At 39.8% G+C, this 17,772-nt stretch overlaps 1 protein-coding gene across 2 annotated transcripts in view; it reads left to right on the plus strand.

The window, feature by feature from the left end:
- The first annotated feature begins 4,247 nt into the window (after positions 1-4,247).
- Positions 4,248-17,772, plus strand: part of ARL8B (ARF like GTPase 8B) — a 62,061-nt gene continuing 48,536 nt past the window's right edge. For both annotated transcript variants that reach the window (XR_014250577.1, XM_082412408.1), the window contains exon 1: positions 4,248-4,595. Coding sequence is in view for 1 of the 2 variants with exons in the window: in XM_082412408.1 (XP_082268534.1) it covers positions 4,473-4,595 (123 nt within the window). In the remaining variant the exon portion in view is untranslated. The remainder of the gene's footprint in view (positions 4,596-17,772) is intronic.

The following is a 17,772-nucleotide window of genomic DNA, read 5'->3' on the forward strand; positions in this document are numbered from 1 at the left end:
TTGGAGAAATGTCTATTTAGGTCTTCTGCCCATTTTTGGAGTGGGTTGTTTGTTTTTTGATATTAAGCTGCATGAGCTGCTTGTATATTTTGGAGATTAATCCTTTGTCAGTTGCTTCGTTTGCAAATATTTTCTCCCATTCGGAGGGCTGTCTTTTCGTCTTGTTTATGGTTTCCTTTGCTGTGCAAAAGCTTTTAAGTTTCATTAGGTCCCATTTGTTTATTTTTGTTTTTATTTCCATTTCTCTAGGAGGTAGGTCAAAAAGGATCTTGCTGTGATTTATGTCATAGAGTGTTCTGCCTATGTTTTCCTCTAAGAGTTTTATAGTGTCTGGCGTTACATTTAGGTCTTTAATCCATTTTGAGTTTATTTTTGTGTATGGTGTTAGGGAGTGTTGTAATTTCATTCTTTTACATGTAGCTGTCCAGTTTTCCCAGCACCACTTATTGAAGAGGCTGTCTTTTCTCCATTGTATATTCTTGCCTCCTTTATCACAGATAAGGTGACCATATGTGGGTGGGTTTATCTCTGGGCTTTCTATCCTGTTCCATTGATCTATATTTCTGTTTTTGTGCCAGTACCACACTGTCTTGATTACAAGACACTATACTACTTTGTAGTATAGTCCGACGTCAGGGAGCCTGATTCCTCCACCTCCGTTTTTCTTTCTCAAGATTGCTTTGGTTATTCGGGGTCCTTTGTGTTTCCATACAAATTGTGAAATTGTTTGTTGTAGTTCTGTGAAAAATGCCATTGGTAGTTTGATAGGGATTGCATTGAATCTGTAGACTGCTTTGGGTAGTATAGTCATTTTCACAATGTTGATTCTTCCAATCCAAGAACATGGTATATCTCTCCATCTGTTTGTATCATCTTTAATTTCTTTCATCAGTGTCTTATAGTTTTCTGTATACAGGTCTTTTTTCTCCTTAGGTAGGTTTATTCCTAGGTATTTTATTCTTTTTGTTGCAATGGTAAATGGGAGTGTTTCCTTAATTTCTCTTTCAGATTTTTCATCTTTAGTGTATAGGATGAATTCCCATTTTTAAAACTTAACTCTAGATAAAGTTCAACGGGAAGAGTACACCCACAGGACTTTGTATGATGGACTGAGTCCAGAAGAAAATGCCTCTTCAGTTAAAATATCAAATAAGGGTGGTATCCTTACCTCTATTTTACAAATGAGAAACTGAGCGCCTGAATTGTTACCCAAATGTCCTGAGTCGCTATGTTCCAGAAATAATAACTAGCATTTAGTGAATGTGAATGCTGCACCAGGCTCTATAATAAGAGTTTCATGTGAACTCATTTACTCTTCACAATAACCTTTTGAGGCTGATAACAATATTACCTCCCTTTACAGTAATTAGAGGCACAGAGGGGTTAGACAGCTTGCACAGTTCACACAGCTGATAGGTAGAGGAGCTGTGATCAGAAGGTTCATTCTATACTATGAACACTATACACAATAAATATATCATCTTGCCTTTTATTACCTTACTTAATCTAATTTACTATTATTTTATTTAATTCTCACTTTAGTGCTATGAATTAGGTACTATCAGTAGTGTGCCAGTAAATGTCTAACAACTGGCTCTCCAGGGAAGGGAGAAGCCTAAATTGTAGTGTTTGCCAATTTCCATGGTGCAAATACTCCCAGAGTAGTTAATTTCAAGCTACCAATGAAACATCGATGAACCCGGAGTTGGGAAGAAATGTTCTCCATTATATGGTATCTCCATCCTATGGATACACTACTTGTAAATAGCTTCAAGAATATAGCTAATAGTAAACTGTATTAAAATGATTAGGAAATGATAAGTTTTGAATATCTATTTGAATATTTATGCCTTTCTTTTTAATGAAATGTATTTAACTATAAAATGAACAAAGGAAGCTCTAGAATAATGCCTACAACATTTTCCCATTTTTGTGCATAAGAGAAAATTCTCTACCCCGTATATGTGTATAAATGTTTATTTGATCAAAAAAGAGTAAACTCTTAAAATGGGTTACTTCAGAGATGGGGAATTGAGGATGCCAACAGACAGATTCCCTTTTTCTTATCATACCTCTCTATTAGTTGTTGGTTTTACAACCATCATATTGTGCTTTTATGATAAAAAATAATTTATAAGGTTTTTTTTTTTTTTTTTTTTTTTTGGCCCTGCCTCGTGGCTTGCGGGATCTCAGTTCCCCGACCAGGAATTGAACTCGATTGAACTTGGGCAGTGGAAGCACTAAGTCCTCACCACTGGGAACACCTGATAAAAGGGTTTTTGTGTTTTTTTACTGTGAAACTAGAATCGGGGGGTAAGAAGTGACTTTTCTATTAAATGGTTTTAGAGGTGGAGGAAATTATGATAATTGTAACGGTTGAGGAATGTTCAACTTCTCATTTTGAAATTAGTTTGTTGACTTGTTCATTGTCTTTCCCTCTAGAACGGAAGGTCCGTGGCAGCCGACACCTAAGTGTGTCCAAAGTCTTGGGCCCAGCCACCATCATCACTGCCTTACACTAGTATAAGAGCTTCTGAACCCATCTCACTGCTTCTGCTCTTTCCCTCTGTATTAATTTGCTAGGGCTGCCATATCAAAGGACCACAAACTGGGTGGCTCAAAACCACAGAAATGTATTGCCTCACAGTTCTGGAGGCCAGAAGTCCAAGATCAAGGTATTGGCAAGGTTGGGTCCTTCTGAGGCTGTGAGAGAGAATCTGTTCCAGTTCCTGGTGCCTCTCCTCCAGTTCCTGGTGGTTTGCTGGCAATTCCTTGGTGTTCCCTGGCTTGCAGCTGCAACACTTCAGTCTCTGCTTCTGTTGTCCCATGGGTCTCTCCCCTCCTGTGTCTGTGTATCTTCTCCTCTTCTTGAGGAGAAGAAGTCATTTTGGATTAAGGGTCCACCATACTCCACTAAGACCATCTTAACTGATTACATTGGCAATGGCCCTGTTTCCAAAGAAGGCCACTCTCTGAGGTACTGGGGGTTAGGACTCCAACGTATCTTTCGTGAGGGACACAATTCAACCCATAATGCCTTCCTACAGTCAGTTCTTCATGGAGCTGCCAGAGCAAACTTTAAAAAATATAAATTGGTTCACTCTCCGAGTTCCCCATCACATCAAGACCTGAACTAGGGCCACCATACCCTACTTCCTCTGGTGTCTGCATCTTTCTCCATCCATATCTCTTAGTATTAGTATTCTGAGCTAACCATCCTGACTGTCTTTCTATTCCTAGAGCATTCCATGTGCCTTTCGCCTTCAGAGACTTTGCTGTTCCTTCTGTCTGAAACGTGCTCCCACCAGATGTGTGCCTGGCTCTCCTTCTCATGTCCTCCAGGTCTTCCCATCCAGGGCCACCTCCTTTGCGAGGTCTACTCTGACCCTAACCCCTAGAACAGGGGCCACGCCTGTATCCTCTTGTTCAGTTTTCTTTATAATGCTCAGTACTATATGGCATTATATCTTATATTTATTTGTTTATTATGTTACATGTCTCCCCGCTGGAATGTAAGCTCCTCAGGGGAAGGGATTTTTTAAAATTTGAAAACCTTGCAGATATTTTAATGTACTTTTTAGTTAAATTAAAGTTTTGAACAGGTGACTCATTTACATGGTTGAAAGTGATATAAAAAGATATCCAGAGAAGGCTCGTTCCCATTTCTGCCTCTGACTATCCAGTTCCCCTGACCCCCATAGAAAACCATTTTTACTAGTCTCCCAGTATCTCTTTATGCAACTACAATACATATTTGTATATATGTACATATATATTCTTGTTTTCCCATCTTATACTGAAGATGTCATTTAATACAGAGTTGGCCCCTTGCATTTATGTTCCTTCAAAATATTTCCTGGACATCATCCCATATCAGTTCATATAGAACTTTCTCATTCTTTTTTAAACAGCTGTATAGTATTCCCTTTTGGGAACATACTAGAGTTTTCACTTCCCTACTGATAAATACTTGTGGCTTCCATCTTTTGTTATGTACGACAGGGATTCCCATGCTGTATCCCCAGAGTATTGAAGTCTTTCTGCACAGAGCAGACTGTCAATAAACAATTGTAGAGAGGATGAAAGATGAATGAACCAATATGAATGAGCCAAGGAGTGTAGTAGGAAAGGAGCCCAAGGGCGGCTCTCAGGTACGCGGTGCTGCACGGAGGCCCCACCAGGTGGCGCTGTGGGCGGCGGGCGCGCCTGGCCGTGGGGTTGGGGGTGGGGGCCCGCCGCTCTTGCCGTGGGCGCAGACGGCAGCGCGGGGACGAGCGTGGGGGTAGGGCGAGTCATATGACCCGTTCGGCTTCCTGGCTTCGGCCGCCGCCGCTGCCAGCCCGTGCCCGCCAGCGTCGCGCCGGGGTCTCGAGGAGCCGTTTGGGGGGTCCGAGCCGAGGCTCACTTGTGTGGAGGTTGTCGCCGCCGCTGCCTGCCCGCTCGCCTGTCCGTCCTCCCTCCCGGCCGCCATCATGCTGGCTCTCATCTCCCGCCTGCTGGACTGGTTCCGCTCGCTCTTCTGGAAGGAGGAGATGGAGCTGACGCTCGTAGGGCTGCAGTACTCGGGCAAGACCACCTTCGTCAATGTCATCGCGGTGAGTGCCCTCCCGCTCACCCGCCCGGGGCGCCGCAGCCCGCGAGTCCGGCGCGGGGTCCGCCCGCAGGCCCGGCTTGAGGGTCCTCTCAGCGCGGCGGGGCTCTTGGGAGTGTGCGTGTATTGGGGGAGGGAGTAGCGGTGCTTGTCACCTCCCCTAGGGTCAGGACTTGGAGCTTCGCGTGTGTTGGTGGCTGAAGTGTAGCGCTGAGATCGGCAGCTGAAGGGTTAATTCCATTTAGTTGTCTTCTTCCAAGCGCCGTGTTCTTATCGCGGCCGGGGTTTGGAAAGGGTGGAATTGGGCTTGTCACATGTTTAAGGCGCTTGGGGGATTGGGGTTTCCTTCGGGTTTGGTCTGTGAGGGCAGCGGAAGGGTTAACTCCAGCTTGTCACTTTCCTGAAGGGTGGGATTTGGCGAGTCCGTGTGTCCCGTGAGAAAGCATAAAAATTGAGATCCTCTCAACTAGCCACTCGGGACGAAGAGCTCCGATGTAGGAAAGCAGGGGACCGGTGGGGACTCATTCCTGAATTCTGTGGGCAGCTTCTCCGCTGTAATGCAGTTACTGGTTTTCACCCGTTTCCCGAGGGGCCAAGATCAAGTTGATTGTGCTGCGCTCACCGGTAAAGCTGGGGAGAGACATTTCCAGCCAGTCCAAAGTAGTGCACAGCTTTTATTTTATATTACTTTATTCTATACTTTATTTATCTAATTGAAGTATAATTGATTTATAAATGCACAGCTTTTATTAAGCCGAGCAGTGAGGGGGGTCTCTGCATTTCTAGAGCTAAATGTCCTCATCTAGGGGGTAAGATCTGCAGCCAGCGTAAAGTTAAGTTAACTACGTTGAAAAAGCGGGGATGGTCTTTTGTGATGGTGCTTCTTAAATGAAGGGAGGGGAAGGGTCTGGGCAGGAACATAGCTTATTCCACGCCCAGGGAATGGGTGTCTGGGAGGGAAATTGCCCTGGGAACCTATACACAATGTGGTGTTTATTCACCAGTGATTGAGGGGAAGGAGGATGATTCAATTTTGCTTGTTTGGTTGGCTGGGGAAGGAATAAGAGCGAAAGATTCTCATCAATCTTTATTTACAGACCAGGAGTTGTTGTGACTCAAGTCTTAGCTGATACGGGCTTGTGCTTGTCCAGCTACTCCAAAGAGAGATGGCAGCAGTTCCTCCACCGTTTAGATGATGGGTGAAAAAATAGGCGACTAGCTGTCCAACTGGTTGGGTTACTGGAATTATTCAAACACGCCTTCCTTGTTGGAGAACACAACTTGTGTAACTTGTGACTCTTAGTCCTTGCAGTTACAGAGCAGCAGGAATGAGTAAGACTTGGAGAAATAGAGATCAGCAGAAATCCAGACTTCCTTTGAGGAATGTTGCATATAAACCTAAAGAAAATTTGCCTACTTTTTTGGCTCTTTTTGTATAATATGATTGGGGGGGGTGCTTGAGATGACTATTTTTTCAACAGTCATAGAAAAGTGGAATGTGTATCTAATACCACTAAAACTAGTAAGGAAAAACGTCGGGCTAAGTATCCATATTCGAACTTTTATATGATGTGGAAAAGATCAGCCTGAGTGCAGCTGAGCTCATTTAACTAAGTTTTCTGGTATTCCTTTGAGATAAGAATTGGTGTCTCCTCCTAAATTCTATCTTTTTGACAAAACTGAATTAATTTATTGTGTATATAGGTGTATTATTACAGTCAGTCTTGTGTGTTGCAGAGAAGTAGTTATTCTTGGGAAACCTAAAAAAATTTAGTAAATCTTTGAGGAACTTCTAAAAATACAAGCTCGATTTTCATGCTTATGTTTTCAGTAGGCAGTGTAGCTTAATATAATGAGCATGAACTTTGAAGTCAAGCATCCCTGGGTTTGCAGTCTGGCTCTGCCACTTAGCAGCCTTGTATCCTCTTTCAGTCCTTGATTTCTCATCTATCAAGAGGAGATAATAATAGGTTTCTTACAGAGTTGCTGTGAGTACATGAAATGACAGATGTTAAGTGACTCACATCATGCCTGCCTATAGAAGGGGTTAGATAAATGGTAACTGCTGTTATTATTTGTAGTGGGTATACTCGTTTAATGCAGAAACGATATTTTGAAAAATATTCAGAAAGGAATTAGCTGGGGTCATTTCTGTCTTTGAATTTGTGTATGTATCCAAATGTGGGGTGCGGTAGTGGATTCCTAGATTGTGGCAAGTAATCACATCATGTCCTCCCTCTTCCCCCCTTTTTTGCATTAGATTATTTTAACATCTGGAAAGCTGTTGAACTCAAAGTGAACTATTATTTTAACGTTAGACTCTTCGTTGCGTTTTGTTTTGGCCGCGCGGTGCGACTTGGGGGATCTTAGTTCCCCGACCAGGGATTGAACCTGGATCTTTGGCAGTGAGAGCTCTGAGTCCTAACCCCTGGACCGCCAGGGAATTCCCTATAGCATTCTTTTTGAATGATATGATGTGGGTAGGTTCTGTTAAGAAAAAATCGTGACAGTAATTGCCCGTGGCCTTTAAGATGCTGGAAAAAAGAGACGTCAGTAAATTTCATGCCTTTTTTTAAACCTCAGACTCTAACCTAATCTGTGGTTCTTATAGAATATATTGAGGTTGAGGAAAAAGTTAGTAATTAAAAGTGAATTTACAGAGTTTTAGATAGAAACAGTGTGTCCAAAATAGTAAATTTAGCTTTATCTTAAAAAAAAATCAACTGCATTATTCTTTGTATAAAGTGTTTGATTTATAGACTCAGAAATTCAGCCGCATTGGATACTATGTGTTACTTTAGAAAGTTGGCCGTTTATTTCTCAAATTCAACAAGTAACTTTCCAGGTAGGAAAAGCTTCAGGTGAAGCCAATTTTCTTAGGTAAAAATCAACTTTTTGTAAACATCTAATTAAAATGTGTCTGTATTTCCTGCCTTAAAAGTTAAGAAAACTTTGAGTGATGTCATTTAACTTACTCAAAAGGTTTGTGAAGCTGAGTTAATTATATGCAGGGTTTGGTCCATTCTGAAATTAGGCAGTTTGCTTAGGGAGAGTTTCAGTCCTCAAATTCATATTCTTATGGTTTCAAACCCCAAATGATACTTCATGTTATCTAATGTTTTATGTAGAGACACTTAATATACATAGTGTTCTCTTTGTTTGGAACATTAAGAAACACCTCTAGTCTTTAATTTTTTTGATTAGTGTTAGGAAATGAAATACAGCCCATTGCTAAGTATTATGGCAGTTATTACATAATAAAGCACGTGTCTTGTGTGTGTAATATATGTTGAGTAATCTTTATTTTTAACTGAGACCCTTAGATGGGTTATAGGATACTTATGAAGAAATGTTTAATAGGATTTACCAAAATGTTATGGGATAAGTTTTATAGACATTGTGTATTTTTGAAATTAGTAGTATTATAAAAATTTGTCTACATTTTTGTGAAGTGTTGATAGCTGAAAGGTTAATCCAAGGAAAAGTTTATTACTGCTGAGAATTAGGAAAAGGAGATATTTGGAAAGATTGTAGAAATCTGGGCCTAGAATAATTTTTTTAAGAGTTTGTAAAAACCTTAATTAAGTGGTCTAATTTTACCCTCATTTTATAGATGTAGGTAGGAGATCCAGAAAGGTTAAGTGAAATTCCTAAGGCTAATTAGTAGCAGAGATAAAATTAGAACCCAGGACCAGTGCACTTTCTACTTATCTGCCTCTGTAGATCTACCTGAGGTTAGAACCATAGAGCTGTGAATTGGGAGCTCTTAATCCTTTAAACATCTTTTTTGAATGTAAATATACTCCTCTTACAAATCTGGATAGCATTTTAGATCCAACCTTCTTAAGCATATTGACTAAAGTTTGAGGAATATACACACACACACAGTGTTTGTGTGTGTGTGTATTTGAGGACATGAATTAGAGGAAAGAATGATAATCTATGGAAAGTAGCAGTAGTGGAATATTATAATACTGTGTTTGGACATTTAAATAACTGGCTAACAGGCATTGTTGGGTTATTGAACTACATTTAATATCTTTTAAGAGCAGAAATAGTTCTGTGATCAGAGTGCTTCTTATTGAATTACTTTGGGGTAAGAAGAGCAAAAATAGTTTTTAAAGAAAACATGGTCACCTGTAAAGTTTAGCAAATCTGAAACTTGACTGTAGGAGCTGGCCTTCCAGTGAGGTCATCTTCAGATACAGATTCAGAGTTGTGGAAGAGGAGGCACCCTGCCAAGGAGCATTTCTTCAAAGTTCTTTACCCCCTTCCTCTTTCCCATTGTGTTTTCCATGCAGGCTTAGAATCGCAAAGCAAAATGTTCTCCTTAAGAAGCTGTTAAGAGTGCATTAGGCACTTTAAATTACTAACTTAGAGGATATTTCACAGCTTAAAGCACTACGTTTCTCAGAGATAAAGTGGAATGTCAGTGAACATGGATATGAAATGCATTGCACCTATTAAAGAATAGCTTTTACATATTATTTTTAGAAGATCTTTTTTTCCTAGTTATCAAGATAGCACAGGGTCATTAGTAGAAATTTGAAAAGAATACTATAAAATAGAAGAAACCACTTATCTCCACCATCCAAGGTTAACTACTGTCAGCATACCAGAGTATTTCCTTTTCACTTTTTTAAAAAAACAGTATATATCTAAATGGCTAAAAAAGTCTTGAGATACTGTTTATAATATTTGTATCCTGGTTTGTTTTCTTTTAATTACGGTGTACACATTTTTCTGTGTCTAAAACCATCTTTAATTTCTTCATAATTTATCCTGTTATAGCATATCTTGTGGATATATCATAATATATTTGATCATTTCCTCATTATTGGACAGTTGAGTGGTTTCCAGGGTTTTGCTGTTGTACATCAGTTTGATCTGCATTTCCTGAGGATGGGTTCCAGAGTTGGCGTCACTGGGTCAAGGGTATGAACATATTTCATGTCTAATGGCCAAATTGCTTTCCAGAAAGTATGCACTCCTACTGAGAAGGTCTTCTGAACAAAACGTGGACTTCATTTAAGCACTTTGTCCTGTGGTATTTTTAGGGCATACTTAGTTTTGTTGGTAAGGTAAAGTTAACCAGCAGTATTTTTAAACTATCCTATCAGATAATTGCTCTGTTTCTTTGTTTAATGTTTTAAGAAGTACCTATTTATGCTTCAGCAACTGCTAAGACTGCGACTATAGAGAACATAATTCCTTTTTCAATTTTCTTTTTACTGAACTTTGCAGGCAAGCCTTATAAATACAGCTCATCCCCTTTAGCTATCACAGCCTAATTTGTTTTAAACTTCCTGGTGGGTTGCATTAGGGGTTTGTGTTCCAGAATTACGGCATGTTTCCGTGCAGTCCTTACCTAATCTTGCCCTGTTATAGTGGGATGCTGCTCAGTTTTTTTTTAGGGGGGGGGGTGTATTAAAAGCAATTTTTCCTAAACCAGAGTCTTAAGAAAGTTTGCCAGGTAGACCACTTTTTGAAGCTATAGCGTATGAAATTTTTAAGTTTATAACTTGAGTATCACTTATACTTGTAAAAGTTGATTCATGTCTTTTGAGCTCTTGTATGAAAAAAACAAAGGAAAAAAATATTAACCTGTCTGCTGCATAGGTCAAAATCAAACAATAATTTAAGGCATTTAGTTTTTCTGAGACAGGACAAACCAAAATTGAAATCTGTAATGGAGTGATTTGAGTTAATTTCTTTCTTCAAAGTAAAAACCACAAGTCTTACATTCTATTGTGCTATTTTTTTAAAGGTTACATTGGTTTTTTGTTTTTAATAAATTTATTTATTTTATTTATTTATTTTTGGTTGCGTTGGGTCTTCGTTGCTGCGCACGGGCTTTCTCTAGTTGCAGCGAGCAGGGGCTACTCTTCATTGCAGTGCGTGGGCTTCTCATTGCGGTGCTTCTCTTGTTGTGGAGCACGGGCTCTAGGTGTGTGGGCTTCAGTAGTTGTGGCTTGCAGGTTCTAGAGTGCAGGCTCAGTAGTTGTGGCGCACGGACTCAGTTGCTCTGTGGCATGTGGGATCTTGCCAGACCAGGGCTCGAACCTGTGTCCCCTGCATTGGCAGGCGGATTCTTAACCACTTTGCCACCAGGGAAGTCCCGTTATATTGTTTCCTAAATTAGATATTGGATCTTGTATTTGGATCTGATTTCATAGTTTGCCCAGTTTTATATAATAGAATAAGATTCTTATTTCATATCCTGACAGAAACTTTTTTAAAAAATTAAAATATTAGTAAAGCTTTAGGGTTCATTTAGAAATTGTCTTTAAGAATACTGTATTTTTAAAAAATTATAATACTGGCAAAATAATTTTAGGATTCAGGTATCTAAGTAGTGACACTTCTCTTGAAAATTGAGGCCTTTCCTCCTAAACTGGGCTAGAAAAGTAATCATTTGTTAAAAAAAAAATTGAATGATGATTGGCAAAATGATTCTAAAAATGTCTTTTGTATCAATTTACTTGATGACAGTTACTTAGGCATCTACCAAAATAGTGTTACTGTAAGAATGTATCTTGAGCCTAAATTAGTTGGTATGTGAATGTGGTATGGTTGAGTTTATTTGGAATATGTACAAGTGGCTACATGAATTAGAATGCATGGAGGTTGGGAGTTGAAAGCCAGACTGTTTAGGTCCAGATCCTGACTCTTAACACCTGTGCTATTTTTGGCAAGTTATTTAACCACTCAGTATCTGCTTCCTTACTTGTAAAATGGGAATAATAGTAGTTTGTACGTCATGGAGTTATTACGGGTTTATACTTGTAAAACACTGAGCGGTGATCAGAATAAGGCATGTGTTAGCTGCTGGGTTACCGTAATGTGATCTCCTTGAGAGCAGGGAATTCTCTCTGTTTTGTTCACTGATGTGTTCCAAGTGTCTTAAACAGTTTCTGGCATATACTAGGTGCTAACATGTATTTTCCAATGGACAAATATTACATTTAAAATATAAAATTAAGAACAAATGTCTTTATGAATCCATATTCATATTTCAGTATGCAAAGTGTAGCATAATGTTAGGAATGAGAGTTTTGGAGTCTGACAGATTTGGATTTGAGTATTGACTTGGCTATATATCACTTGTATTAGCATCTGTGTGTTTCATTTTTTCCTCCTCTGTAAAATCTAGATGGTCAAAGAACTGCCTCCTGGAGTGGTTTTCAGAATGACATGAATGTATGTAAAGTGCTTAGCACTGTGCCTGGCACATAGAGAGCGCGCTAAATGGTAACTGTTATGTGTCAGGAGTAACGTTTGATGTAATCATCAGCCTTTATGCTCAATTATCGTTTAGATTTCTCTTAATTATATTTAAATATTTGTAGCTTTTGTTTAGGAAGTAAGGTTTAGTTTTGTTTAATTCTTGGAAAAGTTTTGAGCACGTTATATTTTATCATGTTGAATTTTTTTGATAGCTGAGATGGGCTGGTAGAAAAAATGTTTTAGCCTCCTGGATAGGCTAGTTGTTTTTGATGGACCTACTCATATAATTCTTCCTTTTAGAAAATGAGGTTAGTAGACTTACGTACTTCTCCTTGGACAGTGTGTGTGTGTGTGTGTGTGTGTGTTTGTTTGTGTCTGTGTATAATTGTATTATTTGTTATGGGAAGAATTTACAGGGAATTGGAAATATGAGTTGTTCTTTTGTTTGTCCCACCACTGACTAATGGCAGGACTGTGGGCAAGTCATTTAACTTCTCTTTTTGGTTTTGATGCTTGTGAAGAGTGAATAAGCACTGACAACCTTATTGTTTGAGAATTTAGTGGTGCTTTCCTATACCTGGAATTGGAACTCTTATTCATAGATCAGAGAATAAAATGAAAGTATAAAGGCTCCAGTAAAAAATGCCGGTTATAAGATTCCAGCCTCTTGCCAGAAGAAAAACTGAGGTGGTTTGCTGCTTTATTTAAGAGGTGGAAAGGTAGACTGATCCCAACAGGAAGAAAAGAGTGACCCTTTTGAGTAGTACCTGCCCTCTAGAATTCAGGTGTCCTGTACAAATGTATGCTCAGATGAAATTTTAAAATTTGTATTAGACCATAGTAGTGCTTTTTGTGTGTGTTTGTTGTAATTTTTAAACCAGGATTTAAGATCCAGGTGGATTTTAGTCACTGTTGACAGCTGTAAATTTGCAAGCCCCAGCAGGCACTGTGCTGTGTCTGTGTTGGCCTGTTCCCCTAGGTGAGAAGTGGGCTCTGCAGACTGCATGCAGGCTGGGCCAGAAAGGGCTTTTGGCAGTTTCCTCTCTTAAGGTGGCTTAAGGTCCGGTTTAGACACTCATCACTAGGCTACTTTTTCTTTACTTTTTTCTTGAAAGCTCATTTTGTCTGGAGAATGGTTTAACACAAATATATAGATTTGATCATTTCTGAATAGTTTCTGTCAGAGGAAAAACTGGGAAGTGGAGGAAATTGACTTTTTTCTCCCTCTAAAATCTACCTGTTTCACTCCACTAGCTGTTGGTTTCCTTATTTTGATCTTATTATTTCTTCATTCAGTGGCTGAATTAAAAAACTTAAAACGTTTAAAAAAATACACAAAATCCATATTGTTTAAAAAAATGTGTGGATATACAGATTGGAAAAAATAATCTTTAATACCATTAAGATTTAATCACTATTAATATTAAGCTGTATATCCTTCAAATTTTTTCCTCTCCCTTTATATATACAAATATCGGCTTTTTTTTTTCATTTTATTTATTTATTTTTGGCTGTGTTGGGTCTTCGTTTCTGTGCGAGGGCTTTCTCTAGTTGCGGCGAGCGGGGGCCACTCTTCATCGCGGTGCGCGGGCCTCTCACTATCGCGGCCTCTCTTGTTGCGGAGCACAGGCTCCAGACGCGCAGGCTCAGCAGTTGTGGCTCACGGGCCTAGTTGCTCCGCGGCGTGTGGGATCTTCCCAGACCAGGGCTCGAACCCGTGTCCCCTGCATTGGCAGGCAGATACTCAACCACCGTGCCACCAGGGAAGCCCCAAAATATCGGCTTTTAAAAAATTGATGTATTTGACATATAATATTATATTAATTTTAGTTGTATAACATGATTCTATGTTTGTATATACTGTGAAATAATCACTACAGTAATTCCAGTTGACATCACTACCATACATAGTTCGAATTTTTTTTCTTGTGATGATTACTCTCTTAGTAACTGCAAATATACAATACAGTATTCTTAACTGTAGTCACTTTTCTGTACATTACGTCTCATGACTTATGTATGTATTTTGTAACAGGAAGTTTGTACCTTTTGATCTCCTTTCACCTATTCCAGCCCCAATCTGCTCTCCAGCTATGAGTTGGGATTTTTTGTGTTTTGTTTTAGATTCCATATATGTGTCTTTCTCTGTCTCACTTATTTCACTTAGCATAATGCCCAGTATATGCTTTCTTGACAACATTGATGGGATCACGCTGTACATACTGAGTGGTCTCGTGTAGTCTACTTGATTTACCTACTTTGACGGCTAATAGGCAACTCACATTCAATTAGTTCAAGACGGAATTCCTGATCCCTTCCTCTCTCAATCCAAGGAACCAGCATCTACCCTTATCTTAAAAGTATTTTTTTTTTTTTTTAAAAAAAGGATGTTACAGGCTTTAATTAACCCTTATGTGTACATTTTGGTTACAGGCATGATTTTCCACTGTTGAGTGATTGAAATGTCGGCACCTAAAACTTTCATTTTGTAGTTTTCTTTGGAGTTCCAGGAAATGGGCCAAATGATTTGACCAGCTTTAACCTTTACATTTTCCTGTCATCCTGTCTATGGTAGGTATCTTCTCCAGTCAGGATTGATCATATCACCTCTGTTGTAATTTTCACCACACTTACCACCATCAGAGATTATCTTGCTTATTGTCTTCATCTGTTTTCTGAATATAAGTTCCATAGGGGCAGGGCTTTTTCCTTTTTTCATTGGTGCATCCCAATGTAAAGAACAGTGCCTGGCACATAGTAAGCTCTCTAAATGTTGAGTGAATGAATGAATATAACAGCAAAGTAGTATATCCTTTTATACTCAAACTGTGTGCAAGGCGTCATGGTAGGAGATGACTCATAAATGTATCAGACAAGGTTATTTGTGGTAGAGTATTTGCCTCATAGTAGCCATGTATAGGATGGAAATACTAAGTGCCTTAAAATTGGCACGTAATGTTATGGGAATCTCCCCGCCGTCACGGAAGACATCAGGGGAGTTTTAGAAAGGCAGTTTGCTGGCTTTGGGTGGGACTGTGTTGAGAATGGCCATGGAGCTGAGCTTTGAGTAGAGTGGTTTTCATTCATTCAGTGGATATTTGAAGCAGTGTTCTAGGCAGCATACGTATAATGAAGAACAAAAGAGATCTGGTTCTTTCTGTTGTGGAGCTTCCAGTGCCATGAAGGAACAGTAGGAGAAGCAAAGGAGAAGCAAAGACACAATTGAGGGCAAGAACTTTTGTCAGATTGAGTGTAACCTGCATGAAGGAAAAAAACCCCAAAAGGCTAGAAAAATAGGTTGAATCAGTTAACACAAAGCCTTGAGTAAATTTGAATCTGTAGGCATAGGGAGCTATTGAAGATTTTTGTTCATGGGAATGAAGACCTGTGTTTCCAAAGGATTAATTTAGTAGCAATATAGAGACCATCAAGAAGGAAATTAGTTACAGAAGTCTAGTTGAGAGATAATTAAGTGGGGTGGAGAGTAATGGAAAGTAGTGAGCTTTATTATGGAAGTGGAGTGGGTACAGTTGAGCAGTTGAATCAGATGTACAGGGCAAAGGGGAATTTGTACTCAAAGACTTTTTTAAGGATTTAAGTGAATGGTGGGGAATGTGATTGTGTGGTCAACAAGTAGCACATATTGGGGTAGAGAAGGGGGAATGGGTGAAGAGAAGGGGATAAGTTGAGTATAGAATGTATTATATAATTAATGATATAAAGGGAATGCTGTTTGGGAAGGGAATTAGTACTATATTTAAGTACAGTGGCACTAAAACTGAGAATTGAAATTTCATCCAAAGTCTTGCCAGTGTTTTGTATGCAAGGACCAAGCAGAGTATTTCCACTCCTTCAGAATTGCAGTTGGACTATCTTTTTTTTTTTTTAAATAAATTTATTTATTTTATTTTTGGCTGCGTTGGGTCTTCGTTGCGGTGCGTGGGTTTCTCATTGCGGTGGCGTCTCTTTGTTGTGGAGCACGGGCTCTAGGCATGCGGGCTTCAGTAGTTGTGGCACGTGGGCTCAGTAGTTGTGGCTCATGGGCTCTAGATTGCAGGCTCAGTAGTTGTGATGCACGGGCTTAGTTGCTCCGCGGCATGTGGGATCTTCCTGGACCAAGGATCGAACCTGTGTCCCCTGCATTGGCAGGCGGATTCTTAACCACTATGCCACCAGGGAAGTCCCAATTGGACTATCTTGGTTTATTTTTGGTGCTTAGGTGCATTAATCTGTGCCCAGAATGCAGACCTTCCATAACAGGTCCTTTACGCAGCTGAATGAAGGCTGTGTGTTCAGAGTGACTCATACTCTTTTATAGTCTTGGATGCCCTTGCTACTTTGAATAGGAATGTTTCTATCCCTGCAACGTGTCTGGTTTAGTGTCTTTCTACTGAAGAGAAAAGTTGGTATGTGTAATTTGTTTTCTTTAAACGTAAGGAGTATCCGATCTGTTGAGATTTTTCCTTACGTGCTGGGTAAGCTTGTAGATAGTATTGGGCTCAGGATATCATTTTTTCTTTCTTGTCAGGTTACATTACTGATTATTTTACTGTGTGGTTGCGAAAACAAAGTGTGGTCCTCAGTTCTCATATCTCAGGCAGTTCAGTGTCTGCTTAGAGACTCACTTAGTGCAGTCTGTTGTGGATTTATAGTGCTCAAAGTGTTCAAAGACACCAGTTCATCTTGGAACACGTGGACATTACCATAAAACAAGACAGGAAATGGCTGTGCCACCTACACTATGTCGGTCTCAAGGGTGGTTAACACAAACAATGTTCCTAGACCTCCTTTCTTTTTTTTTTTTTAATTAATTTAATTTATTTATTTTTGGTTGCATTGGGTCTTCATTGCTGCGCGCAGGCTTTCTCTAGTTGTGGTGAGCGGGGGCCACTCTTCGTTGCGGTGTGCGGGCTTCTCATTGTGGTGTCTTCTCTTGTGGCAGAGCACGGGCTCTAGGCGCGCGGGCTTCAGTAGTTGTGGCTCGCAGGCTCAGTAGTTGTGGCGCACGGGCCTAGTTGCTCCGCGGCATGTGGGATCTTCCTGGACCAGGGCTCAAATCCGTGTCCCCTGAATTGGCAGGCGGATTCTTAACTACTGTGCCACCAGAGAAGCCCCATCCTACTATTTCTTAATCATCCTTTTCCTTTATTTCCATCACCCAGGGCATTCAATAAAAATCTTTTCATTTATTTAGTTAATGAAACAGTTGACTGTTTCATGAAGTGCTTTCGCACACAGTGCATTGTATGATTTTTTTTTTGGCTCCTTTGTTAAGTGGATATTCGTTATATAAGGTAAAGAAAGGTTTAAGTGACACAGTTTTTAGATAGATCTGGAATTCAACTCCAGTGCTCAGCCTGAATGTTCTATTCCATAAAGAAGGCGAACTATGATGAATCCATGTTGACAGACAAACCCTTTAGGATTTTGCTTCGCCACCTGATAAGTACAGTTCTTCCAAGTCCTGTGACAGACTAGTTTGGAAATTGGACATGACCTTGTGGTGTTCCATATGTGATTTTAGCTTTCTTTGGCTGTTTGTTGCCAAATACTTTGTCTGCTTTACTGGTTGTTTAAATAGCCCCTATTTTATCGTTTCTAGGAGCATTTCTAAATCTTAGTGTTTTGTGTTTTTGTGAGACTTAGGAGGGGGTCTTAAATTTGCCAATGAAAATTAGCAAGGTGGGTGTGGGGAGAAGGATGGAGGAAGCAGGCCTTTGGAATACATGTTAGACTGTGGTAATGAAGGAGAATGAGACACCCAAGATATCAAACACCCCCCCCCCCCCCGCTTTTATTTTGGCCTACAATACAGTTTTTATCTCCGGGTGTTCCTTTTCCCTTAGATGACACTGTCTTACACATTGTTTAGGTCCCAGATCTGTGAAACCTTGCCCCAACTCTTCTCCCAGGCAAAGTTAATTGTCCCTTGCTCTGTTGTCATAATACTTTGT

This window comes from Balaenoptera physalus, assembly GCF_965194825.1.
Source record: "Balaenoptera physalus genome assembly, chromosome: 11".
NCBI lineage: Eukaryota > Metazoa > Chordata > Mammalia > Artiodactyla > Balaenopteridae > Balaenoptera > Balaenoptera physalus.